Raw genomic sequence first — 18,400 nt, 5'->3', positions numbered from 1 at the left:
CACCCCTGGAAATTCTGTGGCGGTGGCTTCTCATGGGTGCCAGTCAGTCCTTATTTGGACTGGCTGCATGATGGGCTAGCAGGCTTTTCTGGCAATCAAGGCCACCAAGTGACTCTTACTGGTAAGTGGTGATATAAAAGAAATGATAGAAGACACTAAAAAATGGTTTCTTCATGTTGCTATTTTTAAATACTTCTCTACAAATAAACTGCATGGATATAAGCTTCATTTCCATTTAAAGATAACCCTAATGGGATATGTTTTCTATTTAACATTAGATTTTGAAATGTTCAACACCTATGTAAGCTACACATAAAAATTCTGGTCAGATGCATGCAAAAAACAGTCCCAGTGAAGATCACCTTGATGAATGATCACTTTCACATGTCTGTTTTATTTTAACATCAATGCTTATGCTTATTGTTTTAACAGATAAAAGTATAACTCCAACAATTAAAAACTGTGAAAGGCTCCAAAGCACCACAGTAGCTAGCACTGTTCAACTGGGTCACTGGCTGGACGATGATAGGTCACAGGTCTGCTGAGCCTTACCACCTGAAGTTTGGAGGCTTTCAAATGAACTACATTGAAACTGTTTTATTGGGGCGCCTGGGTGGCGCAGTCGGTTAAGCGTCCGACTTCAGCCAGGTCACGATCTCGCGGTCCGTGGGTTCGAGCCCCGCGTCGGGCTCTGGGCTGATGGCTCAGAGCCTGGAGCCTGTTTCCGATTCTGTGTCTCCCTCTCTCTGACCCTCCCCCGTTCATGCTCTGTTTCTCTCTGTCCCAAAAATAAATAAACGTTGAAAAAAAAAATTTAAAAAAAAAAAAAAAAGAAACTTTTATTAATTTAAAAAATAGAAACAACAGCATTACTACCTTCAGTGATAGGAATTTCCTGGAACTTCTCTGCCAACTTGGAAGCTAGCTGGGAAACTTAAAGTTACCTCACAGGGGAAAAAACTCCAAAGTCCAGAGACAGTGTCTGATTCTACACCAGTTTCTTCTAGAACTCTGGTACCACTCAAGAAGCAATTTATATTAACATAGAATGTAGTCATTAGAATTGTTCTGTGATAATAATTAAACAATGATGTATGGTATCATAGGTCCACAAGTCACTGTTCTAAGTCAAAACAAACAAACAAACAAACAAATAAACAAACTGTAAAAGTAATGAAAGGTGAACTACTAGATATGCAAAAGAAAATCTGGAAACTTAAAAAAAGAACTGAATAGAAATGAACTTAAGAGTACATTAGATAATCAATTTTAATTGGTACCTTAAAAAAATATAAAGTTTTATGCTTTAAAAATAATCATTTTATTCATGAATAGATCCAGAGCTAATATACTGCTTTTTAAAATAAGTTTTGAAATAGCGAACAGAAAACTGACAATAGCTTCAGATGATTGCACTTACACACGGAAGGAGAAGTGTTTTTTAATACAGGCTAAACATTAAAAAAAAAGTGCCATTTTAAAACCTTTTTCTTAATCGTATGAAAAGGAAATGACGAAAAACCATATTCAACTGAATGAAGAAACTAAAATTTTTGTTTCATCTGTGTTCCGAATCACTGATATATATGCACATTTTATACTGGTTCTTCATAGATCTGAGGTAGCACAGGTCAGCAGACCAACAGAACAATTCTACAAGGCACCATTGGTTTTGTGTGACAGAATGCTAGCTGACACCTGAGATCTAGAAATACAGAAAAAAAAAATTCAAACATTATAGATTTTTCTTCAATTTCCTCTGATTTTATATTGGATTGATATTGATACTATATTCACTATGGTTTATCTTCTTGTTCAAGCAGGTTTTTCCTCAAATCTATTTGAAAGATTCCTTCACAGAGTCACAAATGAAAATAGTTCCTTTAGGTGTGCCCCTACACTCAACTGAACACCACTTAAGACCGTGGTTAGAACAGATTTATATGTTTTTCCTGTGACAGGTATTTTCCAATAGATTCTTCCCCCTATGTCTTTGTGATCTCTTTTTAGGTATCAATAAAGATCCCTGTATCTTCCTAGTGTTTCTGAAAATCCTTACATGCTTTAATCATGTGACTTCTTTCATGCTTTAATTGGCAATATGATTAATGTACAAAAGAAATCTACATGATTAAAACCTGGAAGGATTTTCGGAAACACTAGGAAGATACACACACACACACACACACACACACACACACACACACACACACACACACACTATATATATATACATATTCTTCTCTCACAGCAGCAGAGAGGCCAAAACCTAGTTGAAATATTACAGGATCATGGTGATAGTTCCTATAGCCATGCCATGCCATGCCATGGAACAGACCCTTCGCTAGGTCAAGATAATTTTACTAGAGTTCTGCTTTCAGAGCTGCAAGGCAAACCAACAACTATTGTCTCCATAAACACTGTTCTCAATCTTACTTGCAATCACAGAACACGGTCCAACAATTAATACTGGTCATTAAAACCTCTTAGAATCAGGGGCGCCTGGGTGGCTCAGTCGGTTAAGCGGCTGACTTTGGCTCAGGTCACGATCTCTCGCGGTCCGTGGGTTCGAGCCCCGCGTTGGGCTCTGTGCTGACAGTTCGGAGACGGGGGCCTGTTTTAGATTCTGTGTCTCCCTCTCTCTGACCCTCCCCTGTTCATGCTCTGTCTCTGTCTCAAAAATAAATAAACGTTAAAAAAAAATAAAAAAATAAAACCTCTTAGAATCTATTTTCCATGTCTGCTTCCTTTCACTAAGTATAGTATCTCTTGCATTTCTAACCATCTAGTTAAGAAATGGGCTGCATTACATAATATGCCATCACTGCACAGCAAGTAAACCAGCATGGTAAAGTTATGCTACCACACCCATATAAAACCTATTCAATTAGTTATTAAACTCTATTCTGCTTAAATTGTACTCAAACTGTCATCCTAGACAATTATAAAACTCGCTTCAGGGGAGACAGAAATGATGATTAAGAGAAATTAACAAAATCATCAGAGAGATGCTTAGCAAATACTGAGGTGCCTGGGTGGCTCAATAGGTTAAGCATCCCACGCTTTTTTTTTTTTAACGTTTATTTATTTTTGAGAGACAGAGAACGAGTGGGAGAGGGGCAAAGAGAGAGGGAGACACAGAATCCGAAGCAGGCTTCAGGCTCTGAGCTGTCAGCACAGAGCCCGACGCGGGGCTCAAACCCACGAACGCGAGATCATGACCTGAGCCGAAGTCAGTTGCTTAACCGACTGAGCCATCCAGGTGCCTCAAGCATCCAACTCTTGATTTCGGCTCAGGTCATGATCTCACAGTCACAAGACTGAGCTCTGCGTCAGGCTCTGCTCTGAGTGTGGAGCCTGCCTGAGATTCTCTCCCTGCCTCTTTCTCTATCCTCTCCTGCCCCTTCACTCTCCTGCACACACGCTCCTGTGCACACACTCGCTTAAAATATATATATATATGTGTGTGTGTATATATATATATACATATATATATGCTTAGTAAATACTAGTTTATACATTCTGCTGTTCATCTATAGGTCTTTATCTTTCATAAACAGCATGTCTATACAATAAACCTGTATTTCATCCTCTTCCAACTCATGAGTTCTAATACATTCATCATTTTCCTACCCATTTTCCTATCTTCTAAGATTTGTTTTTAACTTAATCAGCAATTTTCAAATTTCATTATCAGTGGAACTCTTTGTTCCAATTATATCTTATGGAGAATCCCACTACCTGAAGCAATCAAATGCAGAACCTCCCTGATAAAAAGAATAGGGTTGCCAGTAGACATACCTTGGAAATCATGGTTCTAAAACATTCAAGAAAGCGAAGTAAAGATACAGCCAATTGGAATTTCTTCATTTCCAATGGTTATAGTTAATTCCTTCCCTTGTTTCCAATTTTCAAGAACATTTCTTAAGAACAGTTGCTTTTACCTTGGCCCATTAATGGAATAAAAGCACAGTGCCTTACATACAGTTAAGTACTTGAATTCATATTTCTTTTCAAACTATTCAAAAATGCAAATTAGTAGAAGATGTAATCCCATGACTAGGTTATTAAAATCAGTTTTTAAAATATTTTAATATGTGATAGAAAAAACATTTTTAAAATTATCCTTGCTTCATAACTGTAACTGCTGTAGTTCAGTCCAAACACTACCCAAAAGACTCCTTAGACTCTCAAGAAAACAAAAATCATTTTAGTCATTCTGAGATTATCTTCCCATGCAATCATTCTGTTGCTCTATTTCTGGATTAAAAAAAAAAAAAAAGCCTCAGTTATATATTCTATGCAGATTTCAAACCTGATTTCCTTCAAAGGCCAGGGAAAAAAGTCAAGTTTTGTCAAGCTTAGAAAGATTTTACAAAAGGTAAAAAATGAGAATTTTTTTCTAAAATAAGCTCATTTGTGTTCTCCAGGCTTTTCATAACCTCCTTCCACAGAAACAGAAGGCTCTTCAACTAACTTTTTAATAAATCTAGGCCTCAAAAACCAACTCCGTACTTAAGTATAAAAGGCACCCCTGTTCTTCGATGTCCCTCACAGGCTGGACGGGCAGCACCAGGTGTGAAATCCGGCTCCAGAGGCCACTCAATTTGTCAGAGTCCATGTGGTTGAAGGAGCTGGGAGTGTCTGAGTTGGTAAACCTGGCCCAGAGGAAATCTCTCACTTTTTCTTCAGTTTCCCTTGGGCCGACACTTGCTTCTAATGTTTCCTCCTCTAGGAGAACAGTCAGGACCAGGGCCACATCTTTAAAGGCAGCATTCTCATGGTCACAATACTTGTAGAAGATTAAGGTAGAGCCTGCGGGAAGGGATTCAAAGTGGTGCACCACAGCAGCCTTCTGGCCATTCTCAAATCCTGAGCTCAGCTCCGTGTCAACCAACTGCTTGACCACGTCACTGTCCTGCAAGGTTCTTGCAGCCCCGTCAATCTGAATGGCAGAGACTTTCTGGGAAGAGGTATAGGCATCCGCAACGAGGTGGCTCAGGCACTTCAGGGTCTCTCTTCCCTCCTGAGCTGCTGTAAATATGATGGTGGCTGGCTCAGTGGGGTTTGAAGCATTGAGGTGTTTCTGGAGAAATTTACGTCCTCTCTGCCACAAAAAGGAACTCTGGCCTGGGAATTTATCCTTCAGTTGGCTGAAATGAACCAAAAAGGCCTCCAAAGCTGGATTTTTGGGCACTTGCTGGGCTGAAGAGGAATAGTAGCTATTACCCCAATTTAGCAAAACAAGAGTCGTGACCACAGAGCCAAAAAAGATGGAGCCTGTCAGAGAATGGGAAAATAAAACACAAAATTAGAGAGAAGGTGGATCAGAAATAAAATCTGTGGTAAACTGAAATGAGTTAGAGATACTGCCAGATTTTACTAATTGTGGTGAGTTTCTTTCGCCTGAATCCTTTAAACTTTGAGCTAATTTAGGTCTACCAGAAACACTTCTCTAATTTCTTAGATTTAATTATTTGATGATACAGTATTTTTGTTAAAAGGTAAGTTTATGTATTTGTTGCTATAACTAATGATGCAATTTAGAAATGATCAGGATAGTCCTCCTCCCTCTCAAAGTACCTATTACTTCTAATAGGCCATTTTTTCCTAAAGGGTCAAAATGTAAAAATGCCACGTGGAAAGTTAATACTCTGTAAAGAGTATTTTAGTTTCTTATTTACGAAAAGTCCTTCCTCCTATGGGAATTCTCATTTTGTTCAGGATGCCAAAATATCACGGTTACCAGATAACCAGGATGGTAACAACATGGTTACCAGAGGGGAAGCGGGTGAAATAGGTGATGCGGATTAAAGAATTCACTTGTTGTGATGAGCACCAGGTGTTGTATGGAACTGCGAATCACTACACTGCACACTGGAAACTAACAGAACACTGTATGTTAAGTACACTGGAATTAAAACAAAGTAAAATAAAAACAAAAATACTAAAACAATGAAATTGTTTAAATGCTAGTCTTCTAGGTGTTTTCTCTGAGGATTTCTGAATGTGAATCGACACTGCAGTAGGACCAATTTTGTTCTCACCATAACGCAAATAATCCTTTTTATTCATCTTTCTTCTGGTATCCAGTGCACTCTCTTTCTTTTCTTCCAACCTTTGTGTTTCCTGTTGATGACTTTCAGCCTCTGCTGGGGAAAAGGAACGTTCTCTTTAGACAATATGCTAACGGGGTATCATACACTCTAGGCCTCTTACCAAATCAAAGAATTATTAGGCTGAGAGGATTTCTATACTTTCTTATACAAAGCTAACTTTTTTCCCTGTCTTTTCCTTAAGGCTATTACTTTTATTCTACGTAGAACAATAAAATGAAGTCCTCACTGGCCCTTACATCAAGGACAAGAAACAAGCACCCTAATATTGCGGCCAAACCTATCTACAATGTATTTCGACAAAATGTTTAAAATTAAAAAGGGATTTTATGGGGCACCTGGGTGGCTCAGTCAGTTGGGCGTCTGACTTCGGCTCAGGTCATGATCTCGCAGTCCGTGGGTTTGAGCCCCGCATCGGGCTCTGTGCTGACAGCTGAGCCTGGAGCCTGTTTCAGATTCTGTGTCTCCCTTTCTCTCTGACCCTCCCCTGTTCATGCTCTGTCTTTCTCTGTCTCAAAAATACATAAACGTTAAAAAAAGAAAAATTAATAATAAAATAAATAAGTAAAAAGGGATTTTAGAAGTGTTAGCTGGGGGCACCTGGCTGGCTCAGTCAGTAGAGCATGAGACTCTTGATCTCAGCGTTGTGTGTTCAAACCCTACACTGGGCGCAGAGTTTACTTTAAATAAATAAATTATGTGGCAGCTATTAAAAGATAATGCATACATAATAAAACATTTTTTTAAGAAAGAAGCATTAGCTGTACGCAAGACTCAACATCACAGGGCAAGGACACTCTAATTCCAGGGTGCAAGTCACATGGCTCAAGACCCCAAGCATACACATAATGAAGGCCCTAAGTTTTGAGACAGGAGAGATTACTGTACAGGTACAAAATAGCTCACAAAAGTACGTTTGGAACTCTTGATGGAATCATGAAAAGTAAGGAATACAAGATTAAGAAAATTTATGAACTACGTAAAAATGTAGGTGTGGGGTGAGACACCAGTCTTAAAATGTGTGGCTGAAAAAAAAGGAGGGCACTATTGTGTAGCACTCGAAGGCACTCTACGGTATAGGTGTGTGCTTACGGGAAAAAGAACTCAAACGGTACACTCTATTAACATAAAGAAACAGGTGGCTAGGTGGCTCAGTTGGTTGAGCATCTATGGCTCAAGTCACGGTCTCATGGTTTGTGAGACTGTGGGATCGGGCTTGCTGCTGTCAGCCCAGAGCCTGTTTCAGATCCTATCTCCCTCTCTCTGTCCCTCCCCTGCTCATGGCTCTCTCTCTCAAAAATAAATTAACATTTAAAAAAAAAATAAATGAAACAGTTTAAAAAAAGAAAAGAATCTTCACCTATAAAGGATAGTGTATTTATTCACATCACACTAAAATATAGGAACTTAAGGTATCATAGCATAGAATATGAAAGGATCTTTAATGATCACCTACTGTGACCCCACCTTACCTATCCTGACAAAAGGCCCAGGGATGGGAAGGGCTTTGCCCAAGGTCACATAAAGAGATGTGGCTAAGTGGGGCACCTGGGTGGCTCAGCCGGTTAAGTGTCTGACTCTTGGTTTCAGCTCAGGTCATGAACTTGGGTTTGTGAGTTCAAGCCCCGCATCGGGCTCTGTGCTGACAGTGTGGAGCCTGTTTGGAATTCTTTCTCCCCCACCCCCACCCCAGCCCTTCCTCCCTCCCTCTCTCTCTCTCTCTCTCTCAAATAAACCTTAAGAAAAAAAAAAGAGATGTGGCTGAGTTTAGAACAAGATTTCTCATCTGCTAGATTAGTTCATTCCATTATATTAAGCTGCTCTGCATACACAGACTGCATTTTTAAAACAATATTTTCTTCCTCCACTCAGTGAACCTGCATATGATGAAATCTGATGGGACATAATAGTTCATACAAGTCACATTCATTCATTCATGTAACAGCTATTCATAAAGTTGCTTCTCTGTGCCAGGTGCCACAGAGACATAATGGATGAGAGAGAGAGAGTTCTTGACTTCCCTGAAGTTACAGACTATACTAATGATTAATGAAGGAAACATGTATTTGAGATAGGTCACTGATTTATAGTGAAACATTAATTTCCAGCCCTTAGTCAAGCCCCTGATGAACAGAATGTGTAATATTTTATGTTCGTTTGCATTGGCCAATAGGCATTTTAGACTGAGCTCTTCTAAGTACTTATAAAATACATACATAGAATTATAGACAGTGAGAGCTGGATACCTCTTGTCCAAATTCTTCATTCTACAAATAGGAAACTGAAGTACCAGGAAGTTAAGAGACTTGCTCAAGGTCACCCAAGCTAGCAAGTGGCAGGGCCACAACTAGAATCTGTGTCTCTTTTGAGTTCCAGCTAAGGACTTAGCCACTAGGAAGACAGTATCTTCGTAAGAGAAGATATGATGGTTATTCTCCTTAATATACAAGAGGAGAAAATCATACAGAGAGAAATTAACGGATTTGCTCGAAGTCTTATAAAACTAAAATATGACTGAGTTAAGGGCACTGTACCACTGATGCTGGTTTTTAAATATATCCATCTCTTGATTTATGTAGTGTTTAGTTCCTCCAAAAGTAAAAGCTTTAAAAAACTGTAAATAAAAAATACGCTCCTAAGAATTAAAGAAAAAGCTAGTAAAGTTTTAAAAAGTCAGGCCTTCCCCCACCGCCGCCCCCTTTTTTAAATCTTACTACATTACTACAAACAGTAAGTAAATAAAAATACTGTTTAAAAATGCAGTTTATGTTTTGGAAGCTACGTAAGTAGTGTAGTGAGCTGGTCTAGGAGATGAGAAACCTCATTCTAAGTTCAGTCATATGTCTTTAAGTGACCTTGGGCAAGGCCCAAAGGCCTTGGTCCTATGAAGGAAAGAGAAGCTGACAAAAAGGCCCCTGACCTATGCTGTGTCCTCAGTGACAGAGCAATACGAAACAGAAGTCCAGTGGGCTCCCTTACCTGGCCCCAGCAGTCGCCTCCGCACTGTGCCCTGGTTCTCTGGCCCTGCATGGGAACGATCAGGGCTTGGGGCATCCTGAGGGTCCATGGCAGGTGGCTCCTGTGCAACTCCAGGTCCGCTGCTCACTTCCTCAGGGAGGGCTGCAGAGTCGCTTCGTAAGAGCACATCATCTCTTCCCACCTTGTCACTTGGAGAACAGCTGGGTTCTGGATCCAAGGGTTTTTCACCTGGACTTTCTGAATCAGGGAGTTGATGGCCTTGCTCTTCATCCTGAAAGCTCTGGTTGTTCTCATGTTCTGTTTTATCCTTTGGATAGTTCCCATAATTTGTTTCATCTGAATCTTCTGATTGATCACCTGCATCTGCACTTCCTGGACCTATATTTTCTACCTCTTGGTGGACTTTGTTAAGACCACAGACAGGGTCTGGGGTCTGAGCTTCTTCAGTGGTACTTGCTGTGACTATGGTCTCCTGTGCCTGAGAACTTACTGATGGGTCATTTTTCAAATCCTCTTGAGGGGCTATTGAGATAAAAATTTATAATTTTAATTGAAAATAACATCCCTATTTTTTTGTATTTTAACAAGGTCCCTAACTGAATAATAAGTAAAATGTATATAGATTTTTATGGTTAGCAAGGCACTCTTCCTAAACATTATTTCTCTTGATTTCCACTAAAGGTAAGACAAATTTATTATGTGTTAATAAATCTAACAAATAATACTAATGTAAAACTATTTTGAATAACAGAACCAATTTTTGTGTATTAAACACATCCTCCTCCCTGATGAAATAATGTATCTAGGCAATAATCATCAGTAGCAACTAAAACCATTATGCAAAAGGCTTATGAGAAGTTTTATAATGGATGAACCAGACTCACAACTGCTGAACCAGCTGATCAATCTTTAACATCACAAAAACAGGGAAAACCAGACATCATTAACCTCCCAATTCAATGCAGTACGAAGTACACTATACCATGTATAGTATTCTTTTTTTTTAATGTTTATTTTTGAGAGAGAGACAGACAGACTGTGAGTGAGGGAGGGGCAGGGAGAGAGGGAGACAGAATCGGAAGCAGGCTCCGGGCTCTGAGCCATCAGCACAGAGCCCTACGCGGGGCTCGAACTCACAGACCGCGAGATCATGACCTGAGCCGAAGTCAGACGCTCCACCGACTGAGCCACCCAGGCGCCCCTCACGTATAGTATTCTTGCCAAACAAACGAACTGATATATGATCAAGATTCTAGAGCTACCTACCAGTTTCCATGAAATACAGGGATAGAGGAATATATTAAATCATGCCTCAGAACGTAATTGGTAAAACCCAGGATGGGAAAATTCAAAGGGACAAAAGACTTCTGTTACTTTAATAACAGCAAGAGACAAAAATAAATGGCAAGAAAAGAAGAAAAGGAGGGGTGCCCTACTGATTAAGAGAAATGAAAGAGACCAAATGCACCAATCAAAGGCAATGTGTGACCTGTTTGCATCTAGTGGCAAACAATTATTGAAAAAGTATTTATGAGATAATCAGGAAAATTTGAATGCCAGATATTCCTTCTTACTAAGGAATTACTGGTCATCCTTTAAGTACAATATATTGTGATAATTTTTTAAAGCATCCTTTTAGAGGTAAGTATTCACATATTCATGGCTAAAATTACACGATGTCAACAACTTGCCTCAAGAATATGGGTGATAAAGGAGAGTGAGAAACTACAGATGAAACAATATGTTGGCAGCAGATGGAGCCATTTGATGGGAACATGGGATTCATTTCATCTCTCTCTCTCTACTCTTATGTATGTGTGGTATTTTTTATAGTAAAGCCTAAAAAAAAAAAAAAAAGCAACCTAAAAGACAAATCAATCAAATACAGAGAGTGGCCCATTATAAAGAAAAAAACAAAACAAAACACCAGCTGTGGAGAAAAAAAGATTAAGGAGGCAAAAAAAAAAAAAAAAAAAAGATGTTGAGACAACTGGAGAAGTGTACATACTGATTAAATTTGTGATAGTATTAAGGAACAATTATTAATATATTTTCCAGGTATGATGCTATTTTAGTTACTTTAAAAAATCTATCTTTAAGAGATATAAACTAAATGATATAATGCCTTGGATTCGTATTTAAATATTCCATGGCAGGCAACAAGATCAACATTATACAGGTTATAACTGAAATTTAGATGATGAGGGGGCCCTGGGTGGCTCAGTCGGTTGAGTGTCCGACTTCGGCTCAGGTCACGATCTCGAGGTTGATGAGTTCAAGCCCCATATTGGGCTCTGTGCTGACAGCTCAGAACCTGGAGCCTGCTTGGGATTCTGTGTCTCTCTCTCTCTGTCCCTCTCTGGCTTGTACTCTGTCTCTATCTCTCTCACAAAAAATTGAATTAATATAAACGTAAAAGATATTAAAAAAAATTAGATGTTGAAATACCTATATTATACACCTGAAACTAATTATTACACTGTAAATTATTAACTGGTATAAATGAACTGGAATTTAAATAGACTTAAAAAAAAGGAACTAAATGTTGAGTGCATGGGAATTCATTATAGTATTCTACTTTTATATATTTTAAAATATCCTCAATAAAAGGTCTAAGTAAATATGCCCTTCTCTTCTGAAATATCTACTTCATAATTTGCCTGTTTGATAGCTCTTACATATATATACAAGCAGGATGAAGACTTTAAATTTCATCTTTCCCTAGAATTGAAAGATCTCTAAACAGATGGCACATCTGTTTTCTTGATTAAAAAAATAATAATAATACAGCTCTAAAAACAGGTCTGCCATCCCCTTCTAAGATGCATGCATTTTTCTAACTCTATGGGTTCCTACTACTGGAGTCTCTAAAACATTAACCTTCCTTATAATTCAGGTCTGATGTTATGGTAGACTTCAGCAAATAAAAAAGAATCATCATTGTAACAAATTAATCCACTAAGCTAACTTCTTTACTTCCAAACTTGAGGTTTCAGTCACCTGAGATCTTAGTACAGGTCTAGATTCCTACAGCATGAACCTGCTGTACAGACTAGTCTTACCCTCTGCAGGATCCCTAAGTCCTCTGTCGGCCATGTTTGTGTTCTAGCTCTTCAGACTTTGGGATACTTTTTGTTAATGTCTGTTTTTTCTTGTGAAGATGTCTTGTTTTCTTCTTGTCCCAAGTCCCAACAGACTCATGCTTCCCGTGGACCCAGGAAACAAGGCATATATAGTGACTAAAATAAAATGAAAAGAATTAAATGACTTTTTATTCATACATGGGAGAAATGCTGATTTCAGCTTCATTTATTCAATCTGTTTACTCTGAGTAGTAGCTCCTCTTCGAAACTTTTCTGGTGAAGAAGAAATGTTTTCTGGTTTTAGTGAGGATCACCAAATCCTTAACTACAAGTAGAAAAAAAAGTTTCAGATTATTAACCTTGCATGGATGTCATAATCTCCTAATATGTTCCATTGTGTTGAAAGGATCAGAAAGGCCAAGTGGCCAGAATCTTAAAGAGAAGTTCTTTGAAAATGGAATGAAGAGTAATTCTAAGAGTAGAAATTTAAGTCACTGCTCAGTTAGTCACTGCAGGTTTCCTTTACGTCTTCAGTTTCTGCCCCATATCAATCTCTCAGCCTATTAGAAGCTTTCACTTATCATTATTAAGTAACAATGCACAGGGAGTACCTACAAACTAAGGTGGCTGCCTTGGTGTCAGGTGTAGGAAATAAACACGGGAGTTATGTCACTGCCTTTTTAGTGGTTTTCTCGCAGTATTCCTTTTAGATCGCTTTATACAATGCCTTTCTGCGCAGTGGTCAAAGACGACTCATGTAGAAGTTACTATGAACTATATACAAAAGGAATCAAAATCAGAGGCAACTCATAATAAAATGTTCTATCATTTTATAGTTGAATCATTTTTTGTCAGGAACAATACTTTCCTTATCTGTAAAAGTGACTAAGGACTGCTATGAGGACTAAATATAAAAATATATGTGAAAAAGAGGTTTAGAAAGTGTTACATTGATAGCCTAGTTGCAAGGCTACCCAACTAACTTTATGTCTTTTTCACAGCACTCTTTTGTAAAATTTAATTTTACAAAATAACATTTTAATTCCACATGCATGGTATTAGCCTAGTGTAGAGTAAGAACTGCCTATTTTAATTAAAAATAATATGAATAAATAAATGGATACATGAATGTAGAGTGGTACCAGTTATAAACTTGAAGGGAAGGGAGGAGTTAGAGGCAGGCCTCCTTTCTGCTGGTGTGAACATTTACGAACACGTCTAAGATTTGGAGAGTTCCTTGTCACCCTTTTATCTTCTTCAATCGCCTGAGACTGGGCTTCCAGCTCTCCCTTTCACATTACCATCATATGCTGCAATGAGGGTTTCTCTCCTATCCTAGTTCATGAAAGAAAATAAAAGGTCCTCAGTCTTTTTCAGATTTCTTAAGACAATTTTTTCCTGCCAGCCCAAACCGAGAAAACAACGGGTAAAACTTTCCTATGCACCAGGACAAAAATTTTAGAAAGCAGACAGGCTATCACACAATAACTATAAGGTATCTCAAAATAAAAATTAAAAGGTACCTGGTAAAAAAACCTAACAACATATATGCAAGAACTTTATAGAGTGGGGTGAGTTTTATGCTATGTAAATTATACCTCAATAAAAATGTACTAAAAAAAAAAAAACTTTTAGGAAGAAAAGCATAAAACTTTATTAAAGGACATAAAAAAGACCTAAGTAGAGAAATATATTACGTGCATAGACAGTAAGACTCTAAACCAATAATGTCAATTCTCTCCAAACTAATCTACGGATTCATTGTAAATTAAAACAAAATCTTAAGACAAGTTTTTGATTTTTTTGTTTCTTACAGAATGGACAAGCTGACCCTAAAATTCACAAAGAGCAGTAAAGGATTAGGAAGAGTTAAGGTAATTCCGAAGGAGGGGGGCTGGCTATCTTTATCAGATATATCAAGACTTATTATAAACCTATAGGAAATAAGAACAATAAGGGCATTGGTGCAAGAACAAAGAGAATATACAGAATATAGAGCCAGGAAATACATGCATACATACATAAAGGAAATTGGCTAAGTGACAAAAGAGAAAGAACGCATTAATGAGTAGTTTGAGGACAAGTGACAACTCAAATGGGAAAAAAAGTTAAGATTTCTACATACCACCTGACACAAAAGTCAATTTCAGATTAAAGATCTAAGTATAAAGAGCAAAACTTTGAATTTTCAGAAGAAAATACCAAATATCTTTATAACCTCAAGGTTTTCTTAAACAAGATATAAAATACACAAGCCATAAAGGGAAAATCTGACAAATGTGATCACATTTTTAAAATGTTAATTTCTATACAAATCATCAAAATCAGAGTTAAAACATAAATTCACTGACCAGAAAAATATCAGCCAACACATAAAATCAGCAAGGGATTAATATCCAGAATACATAGACTCCCCCAAATCAGTAAGAGACAGATAATGCTATGAAAAAATAAATGGGGAAAAGAGGTGAACAAACTGTTAAATAAAGAGGAAACCTAGCAGTCTAATGAATCAATAAGAGTGGTTAAGGAAATGCAAAATAAATAAACAATGACATACAATACCATTTTACAAGCACCGACTGGCAAACAAGTCGGGCAACACCAGGTGTTGGTGACGATATGGATACACAGAGAGTTTTAAACCCTATTGGCAATGAGGTAAACTGCTATTCAATTCTGGAGAGCAATATGGCAATTATCTGGTAAAGACAAGACACGCAGATTCTACAAACTGGCAATTGCACTTTTAGACACAGGCCATAGACAAACTCTCCCTCAAGTGCCCACTGATATTTGTGGCAGCATTGTTTAAAATGAGGGAAAAAATGAGACCACCTAAATGTCCATGAATAACGAAGAGGATTAAAAAAAAAAACCTGTGGCATATTCTTACAATGTAACATTATATATGGCAATTAAACCAATGAATTACCTATCTCAAAAATTTGTAAAAGTGCAGGATTATAACTTTTACATACAAGTTAAGAAACAAACTTATACTATATAGAGTGATTCAAAAGAAGAACAAATGGCATAAATATGAACTGATACAAGCCACGACATGGATATATCTTAAGAAATGTGAATGAAAAAAGACCCACACATAGGAGTATCTGCCAAATGATTCCATTTATATGAAGTCCTAAAATAGGCAAATGGTTATTTACCGTAGTCTATGGTGACAGAAAACATAGAAGTGGTTACTGGGGGAAGGAGTACTCACTGGAAAAGGGCATGAGGAAAGCTTCTGGGTTTAGTAAAGTGTTTCGTATCTTTATTAAGGTAGTTAACGTTTGTCATCAAAATTAAAATTTGTACATTTTATTGCACGTAGGATACCCTCAATTAATTTGGTTTCCAACAAACAGAACTGAACGCTTTCAAAAATGTATTACTTGCTAACTAGGATGCAGCCAATAAACACTCTGCAAAAGGAACCATCGCAGGTATTTCTCTAATCTTAAAACTGCTCAGTAAATACCTTTCTTGTCACAAGGCACACGTTCCTGTAGCCCATTTCATTTAGGCCCTTTGTAACAAACATATCACACTGTTCATAGCTGAAATGGTATTCCCTCAATGCTACAAGAAGTGGTACAAACACAGGGGTTCTTGACACATCCTCACAAGAAGTCACATGGTGGGAGATCTGGAGACCAATATTCCAGAGGCAGGTCAACTTTTTGAGCATTATCCAATCCATGCCATGAAATGTGTACATTAAGAAACTCTGGACTGCATAATGGAAGTGAGGCAGAGCCTCATCCTGATGGAAAATGGGGATGTTGGAGATTTTGCAGCTGTGGGAAAAACCATTCCATTATTGTGTCCATGATTATACCATCATTTCCATTTGATGGATCTTTGGCAAAAAGGAACTGATGAAGACCTGTGTGCTTCACGTGGCACAAAAGATTTACTTTCAGTGAATCCCTGAAAAGTTCCATTGTAAAACGTTGTTTTTCAATGTCCCACATATGTGGAGGTTATGATCCATTTTTCCACTTTTTGCACTTCCCTGTGACCCTGAAACCTGCAGCAAGACTTGTATCAATTTGCGTTAACAGTCTCAATGTGGGCTTGCAACAGGTTAAACAGATTAGTCTCCATTTGTGGAAAATGCTCCAGATGGTAGGCTGAGGGATGCCTTCTTTAATTTCCACATCCTGGGACTTTTGTAAACAAGGACACGAATTTGCCTCACTGCTTCCTCTGCAGATGTGGCTGCCTTGTGTTCTTTTAAGATGTATCCTTTCTGTTCCATCTCATTGCACCAATGGTAATGGTGACTGCTGGGTATGTATTCATTGTCTGGTGACCATGACCTTTGCACTGCAGCAATACAACCAACTTCAGCAGACTCCAACATACAAAATTAAGTGTCGAAGAGAAACTCTACAAATTGGTGCACATCACATTTATGTATAAATGTTACTGTTACTGAATAATAAAATTTTGAAAGCAGTCAATTCTTTTATTGTTCTGTACACTGCTTAAACAGATATAAAATAATTAAACACATGAACAGAAAGGATACACATAAACTTCCATTTGGTGCTTGCTTCTGCTGAGGGAAGGGCAGGAATAGGAGGAGGACAAGAATGGGTCTCAACTGTGTCAACTGTATGTTGAAAAAAAAAACAAAACAATGGAGGCAAATGTGGCAAAATGTTAACGTATTTTAGATCTGAGTACCTAGTGAGTGTTATTTTCTGGATTTTTCTATATGTTTGATGTAGTTAATACTTTTGTTAAATGAGTAATAAAATGGATCAGCTCTGTGAGGAAAAAAATCAAAAGGCAAAGCCTGTAATGGTAACTCTTTGAGTTCACAAGCAATGAATTTGTGTTACAGAGGTATACTTCAACGACAGCCTCCCATGCACTTTGTCATAACCAGTTGAAAGGAGACAGGACAAGAAAAAGCTGCCGTTGAGAAGAAAATCAGGGCTGGGAGAGCAGCAAGACCTCACCCAACCTCTATTCATCCTGTAACCTCTATGGGAACCAGTGAGGGGAGGGGACGGAGACCTAGAGACCTGGGGAAGAAGGAAGAGGCAAGTACCAGGAAGCACTGGCATCTGCAACACTAAGTGGTAAATTAGGGAGGGGGGAGGGGGAGGAGGAGGAGGAGGGAGAGAGAATATGAATTAGAAGCCTAGCAGCCAAGATACAAGAGTATCAGTCAGTCAATCTAGGATGGTAATTTAGACATAAATGCCATCATGACAAATGTATGGTAGTCCGGGCCCAATAAGTGTATGTACCTTTTTCTGCCTTTAAACACTTTTATTTTAATGAATCCTGTCATTTTAGGCTCTAGGGATAAAAATCAGGTTCTCTTGGCCCTCAAGTAATATATACTTCTGCTATAGCTACAACATATGAAACATCTACAACAAAAATATATAGCTAACATTTATTGAGCGTCTTCTTTATGCCGAGCAGCATCCAAAGCATTTCATGTATTAATTCATTTAATCTTCACAACAGTCTTATGATGTATGGATTAATAGTCTTATTACTGTTTTACAGACAAGGAAATGGACATACAGAGAGGTTAAGAACCTTACCCAAGAACACACAGCTAGTAAAGGCAGAGTCAGGATTTGAACTCAATCTGACGGTGGGACCCAAGCTTTTAACCGTGACACTAAAAAAAAAACTTGTAGTGAACATACTGCAAAGTACCCTGAATCTAGGTCTGAATTGTGACTCTAGCACATATGACCTGGGTGATTCTGCACATATCCTTCAAATTTTCTCAAACTGCTTATTTTAGTGTTGTGGAAAGTCTCAGGTGATAGAACAAATCACACAGCAATTACATCTACCACAATTATGACTGTAAACGGGCCTAAAAAATGTGACAAGGATTTCCTTGAGAGCATCCATCCCCGTAGGCTTCTTAATCTTTATACCTAACACCACTGGACTCAACTACAACGTCAACCTCAGTACCAAGATCAAGGGAGTCCTTCATTGGAAGGGACTTAAGAAGTTTTTGGTAATTCAGGATTGAGCTCTAACAATTGGATTTAATCCCAGTTCTAAAATTAAGACTCTATCCTTATCCCTACACTTCTGAGTTCTACCTGTTCTCCTATACTTTTTCTAGTCCTAAAGACTTACTATGTGCCGTATGATTGGCATATATTATCACATTCAACCCCAGAACACTATGAGGTAGGTTATTACTGCACTATTTGACAGATGAAG

At 38.1% G+C, this 18,400-nt stretch overlaps 1 protein-coding gene across 5 annotated transcripts in view; it reads right to left on the bottom strand.

Annotated features, from left to right (window-relative positions):
• Positions 1 to 1,297: 1,297 nt before the first annotated feature.
• The window catches only part of LOC122476067 (torsin-1A-interacting protein 2-like), a 40,559-nt gene continuing 23,456 nt past the window's right edge, over positions 1,298 to 18,400 (bottom strand). For 3 of the 5 annotated variants that reach the window (XM_043568318.1, XM_043568316.1, XM_043568317.1), the window contains exons 2-5: positions 12,158 to 12,334; positions 9,096 to 9,617; positions 6,048 to 6,149; positions 1,298 to 5,280 (exon numbers count right to left, since the gene is read on the bottom strand). In XM_043568318.1, coding sequence (XP_043424253.1) covers positions 4,490 to 5,280; positions 6,048 to 6,149; positions 9,096 to 9,617; positions 12,158 to 12,191 — 1,449 coding nt within the window. In that variant the 5' untranslated portion in view covers positions 12,192 to 12,334 and the 3' untranslated portion in view covers positions 1,298 to 4,489. Of the gene's footprint in view, positions 5,281 to 6,047; positions 6,153 to 9,095; positions 9,618 to 12,157; positions 12,335 to 12,537; positions 12,993 to 18,400 lie in introns of those variants that run through there. The other 2 variants (XM_043568314.1, XM_043568315.1) reach the window with 2 other exon arrangements.

Source organism: Prionailurus bengalensis, chromosome E4, assembly GCF_016509475.1.
Source record: "Prionailurus bengalensis isolate Pbe53 chromosome E4, Fcat_Pben_1.1_paternal_pri, whole genome shotgun sequence".
NCBI lineage: Eukaryota > Metazoa > Chordata > Mammalia > Carnivora > Felidae > Prionailurus > Prionailurus bengalensis.
Note: the sequence above shows the minus strand (reverse complement) of the source record. Positions and strands in the feature narration are given on the sequence as shown.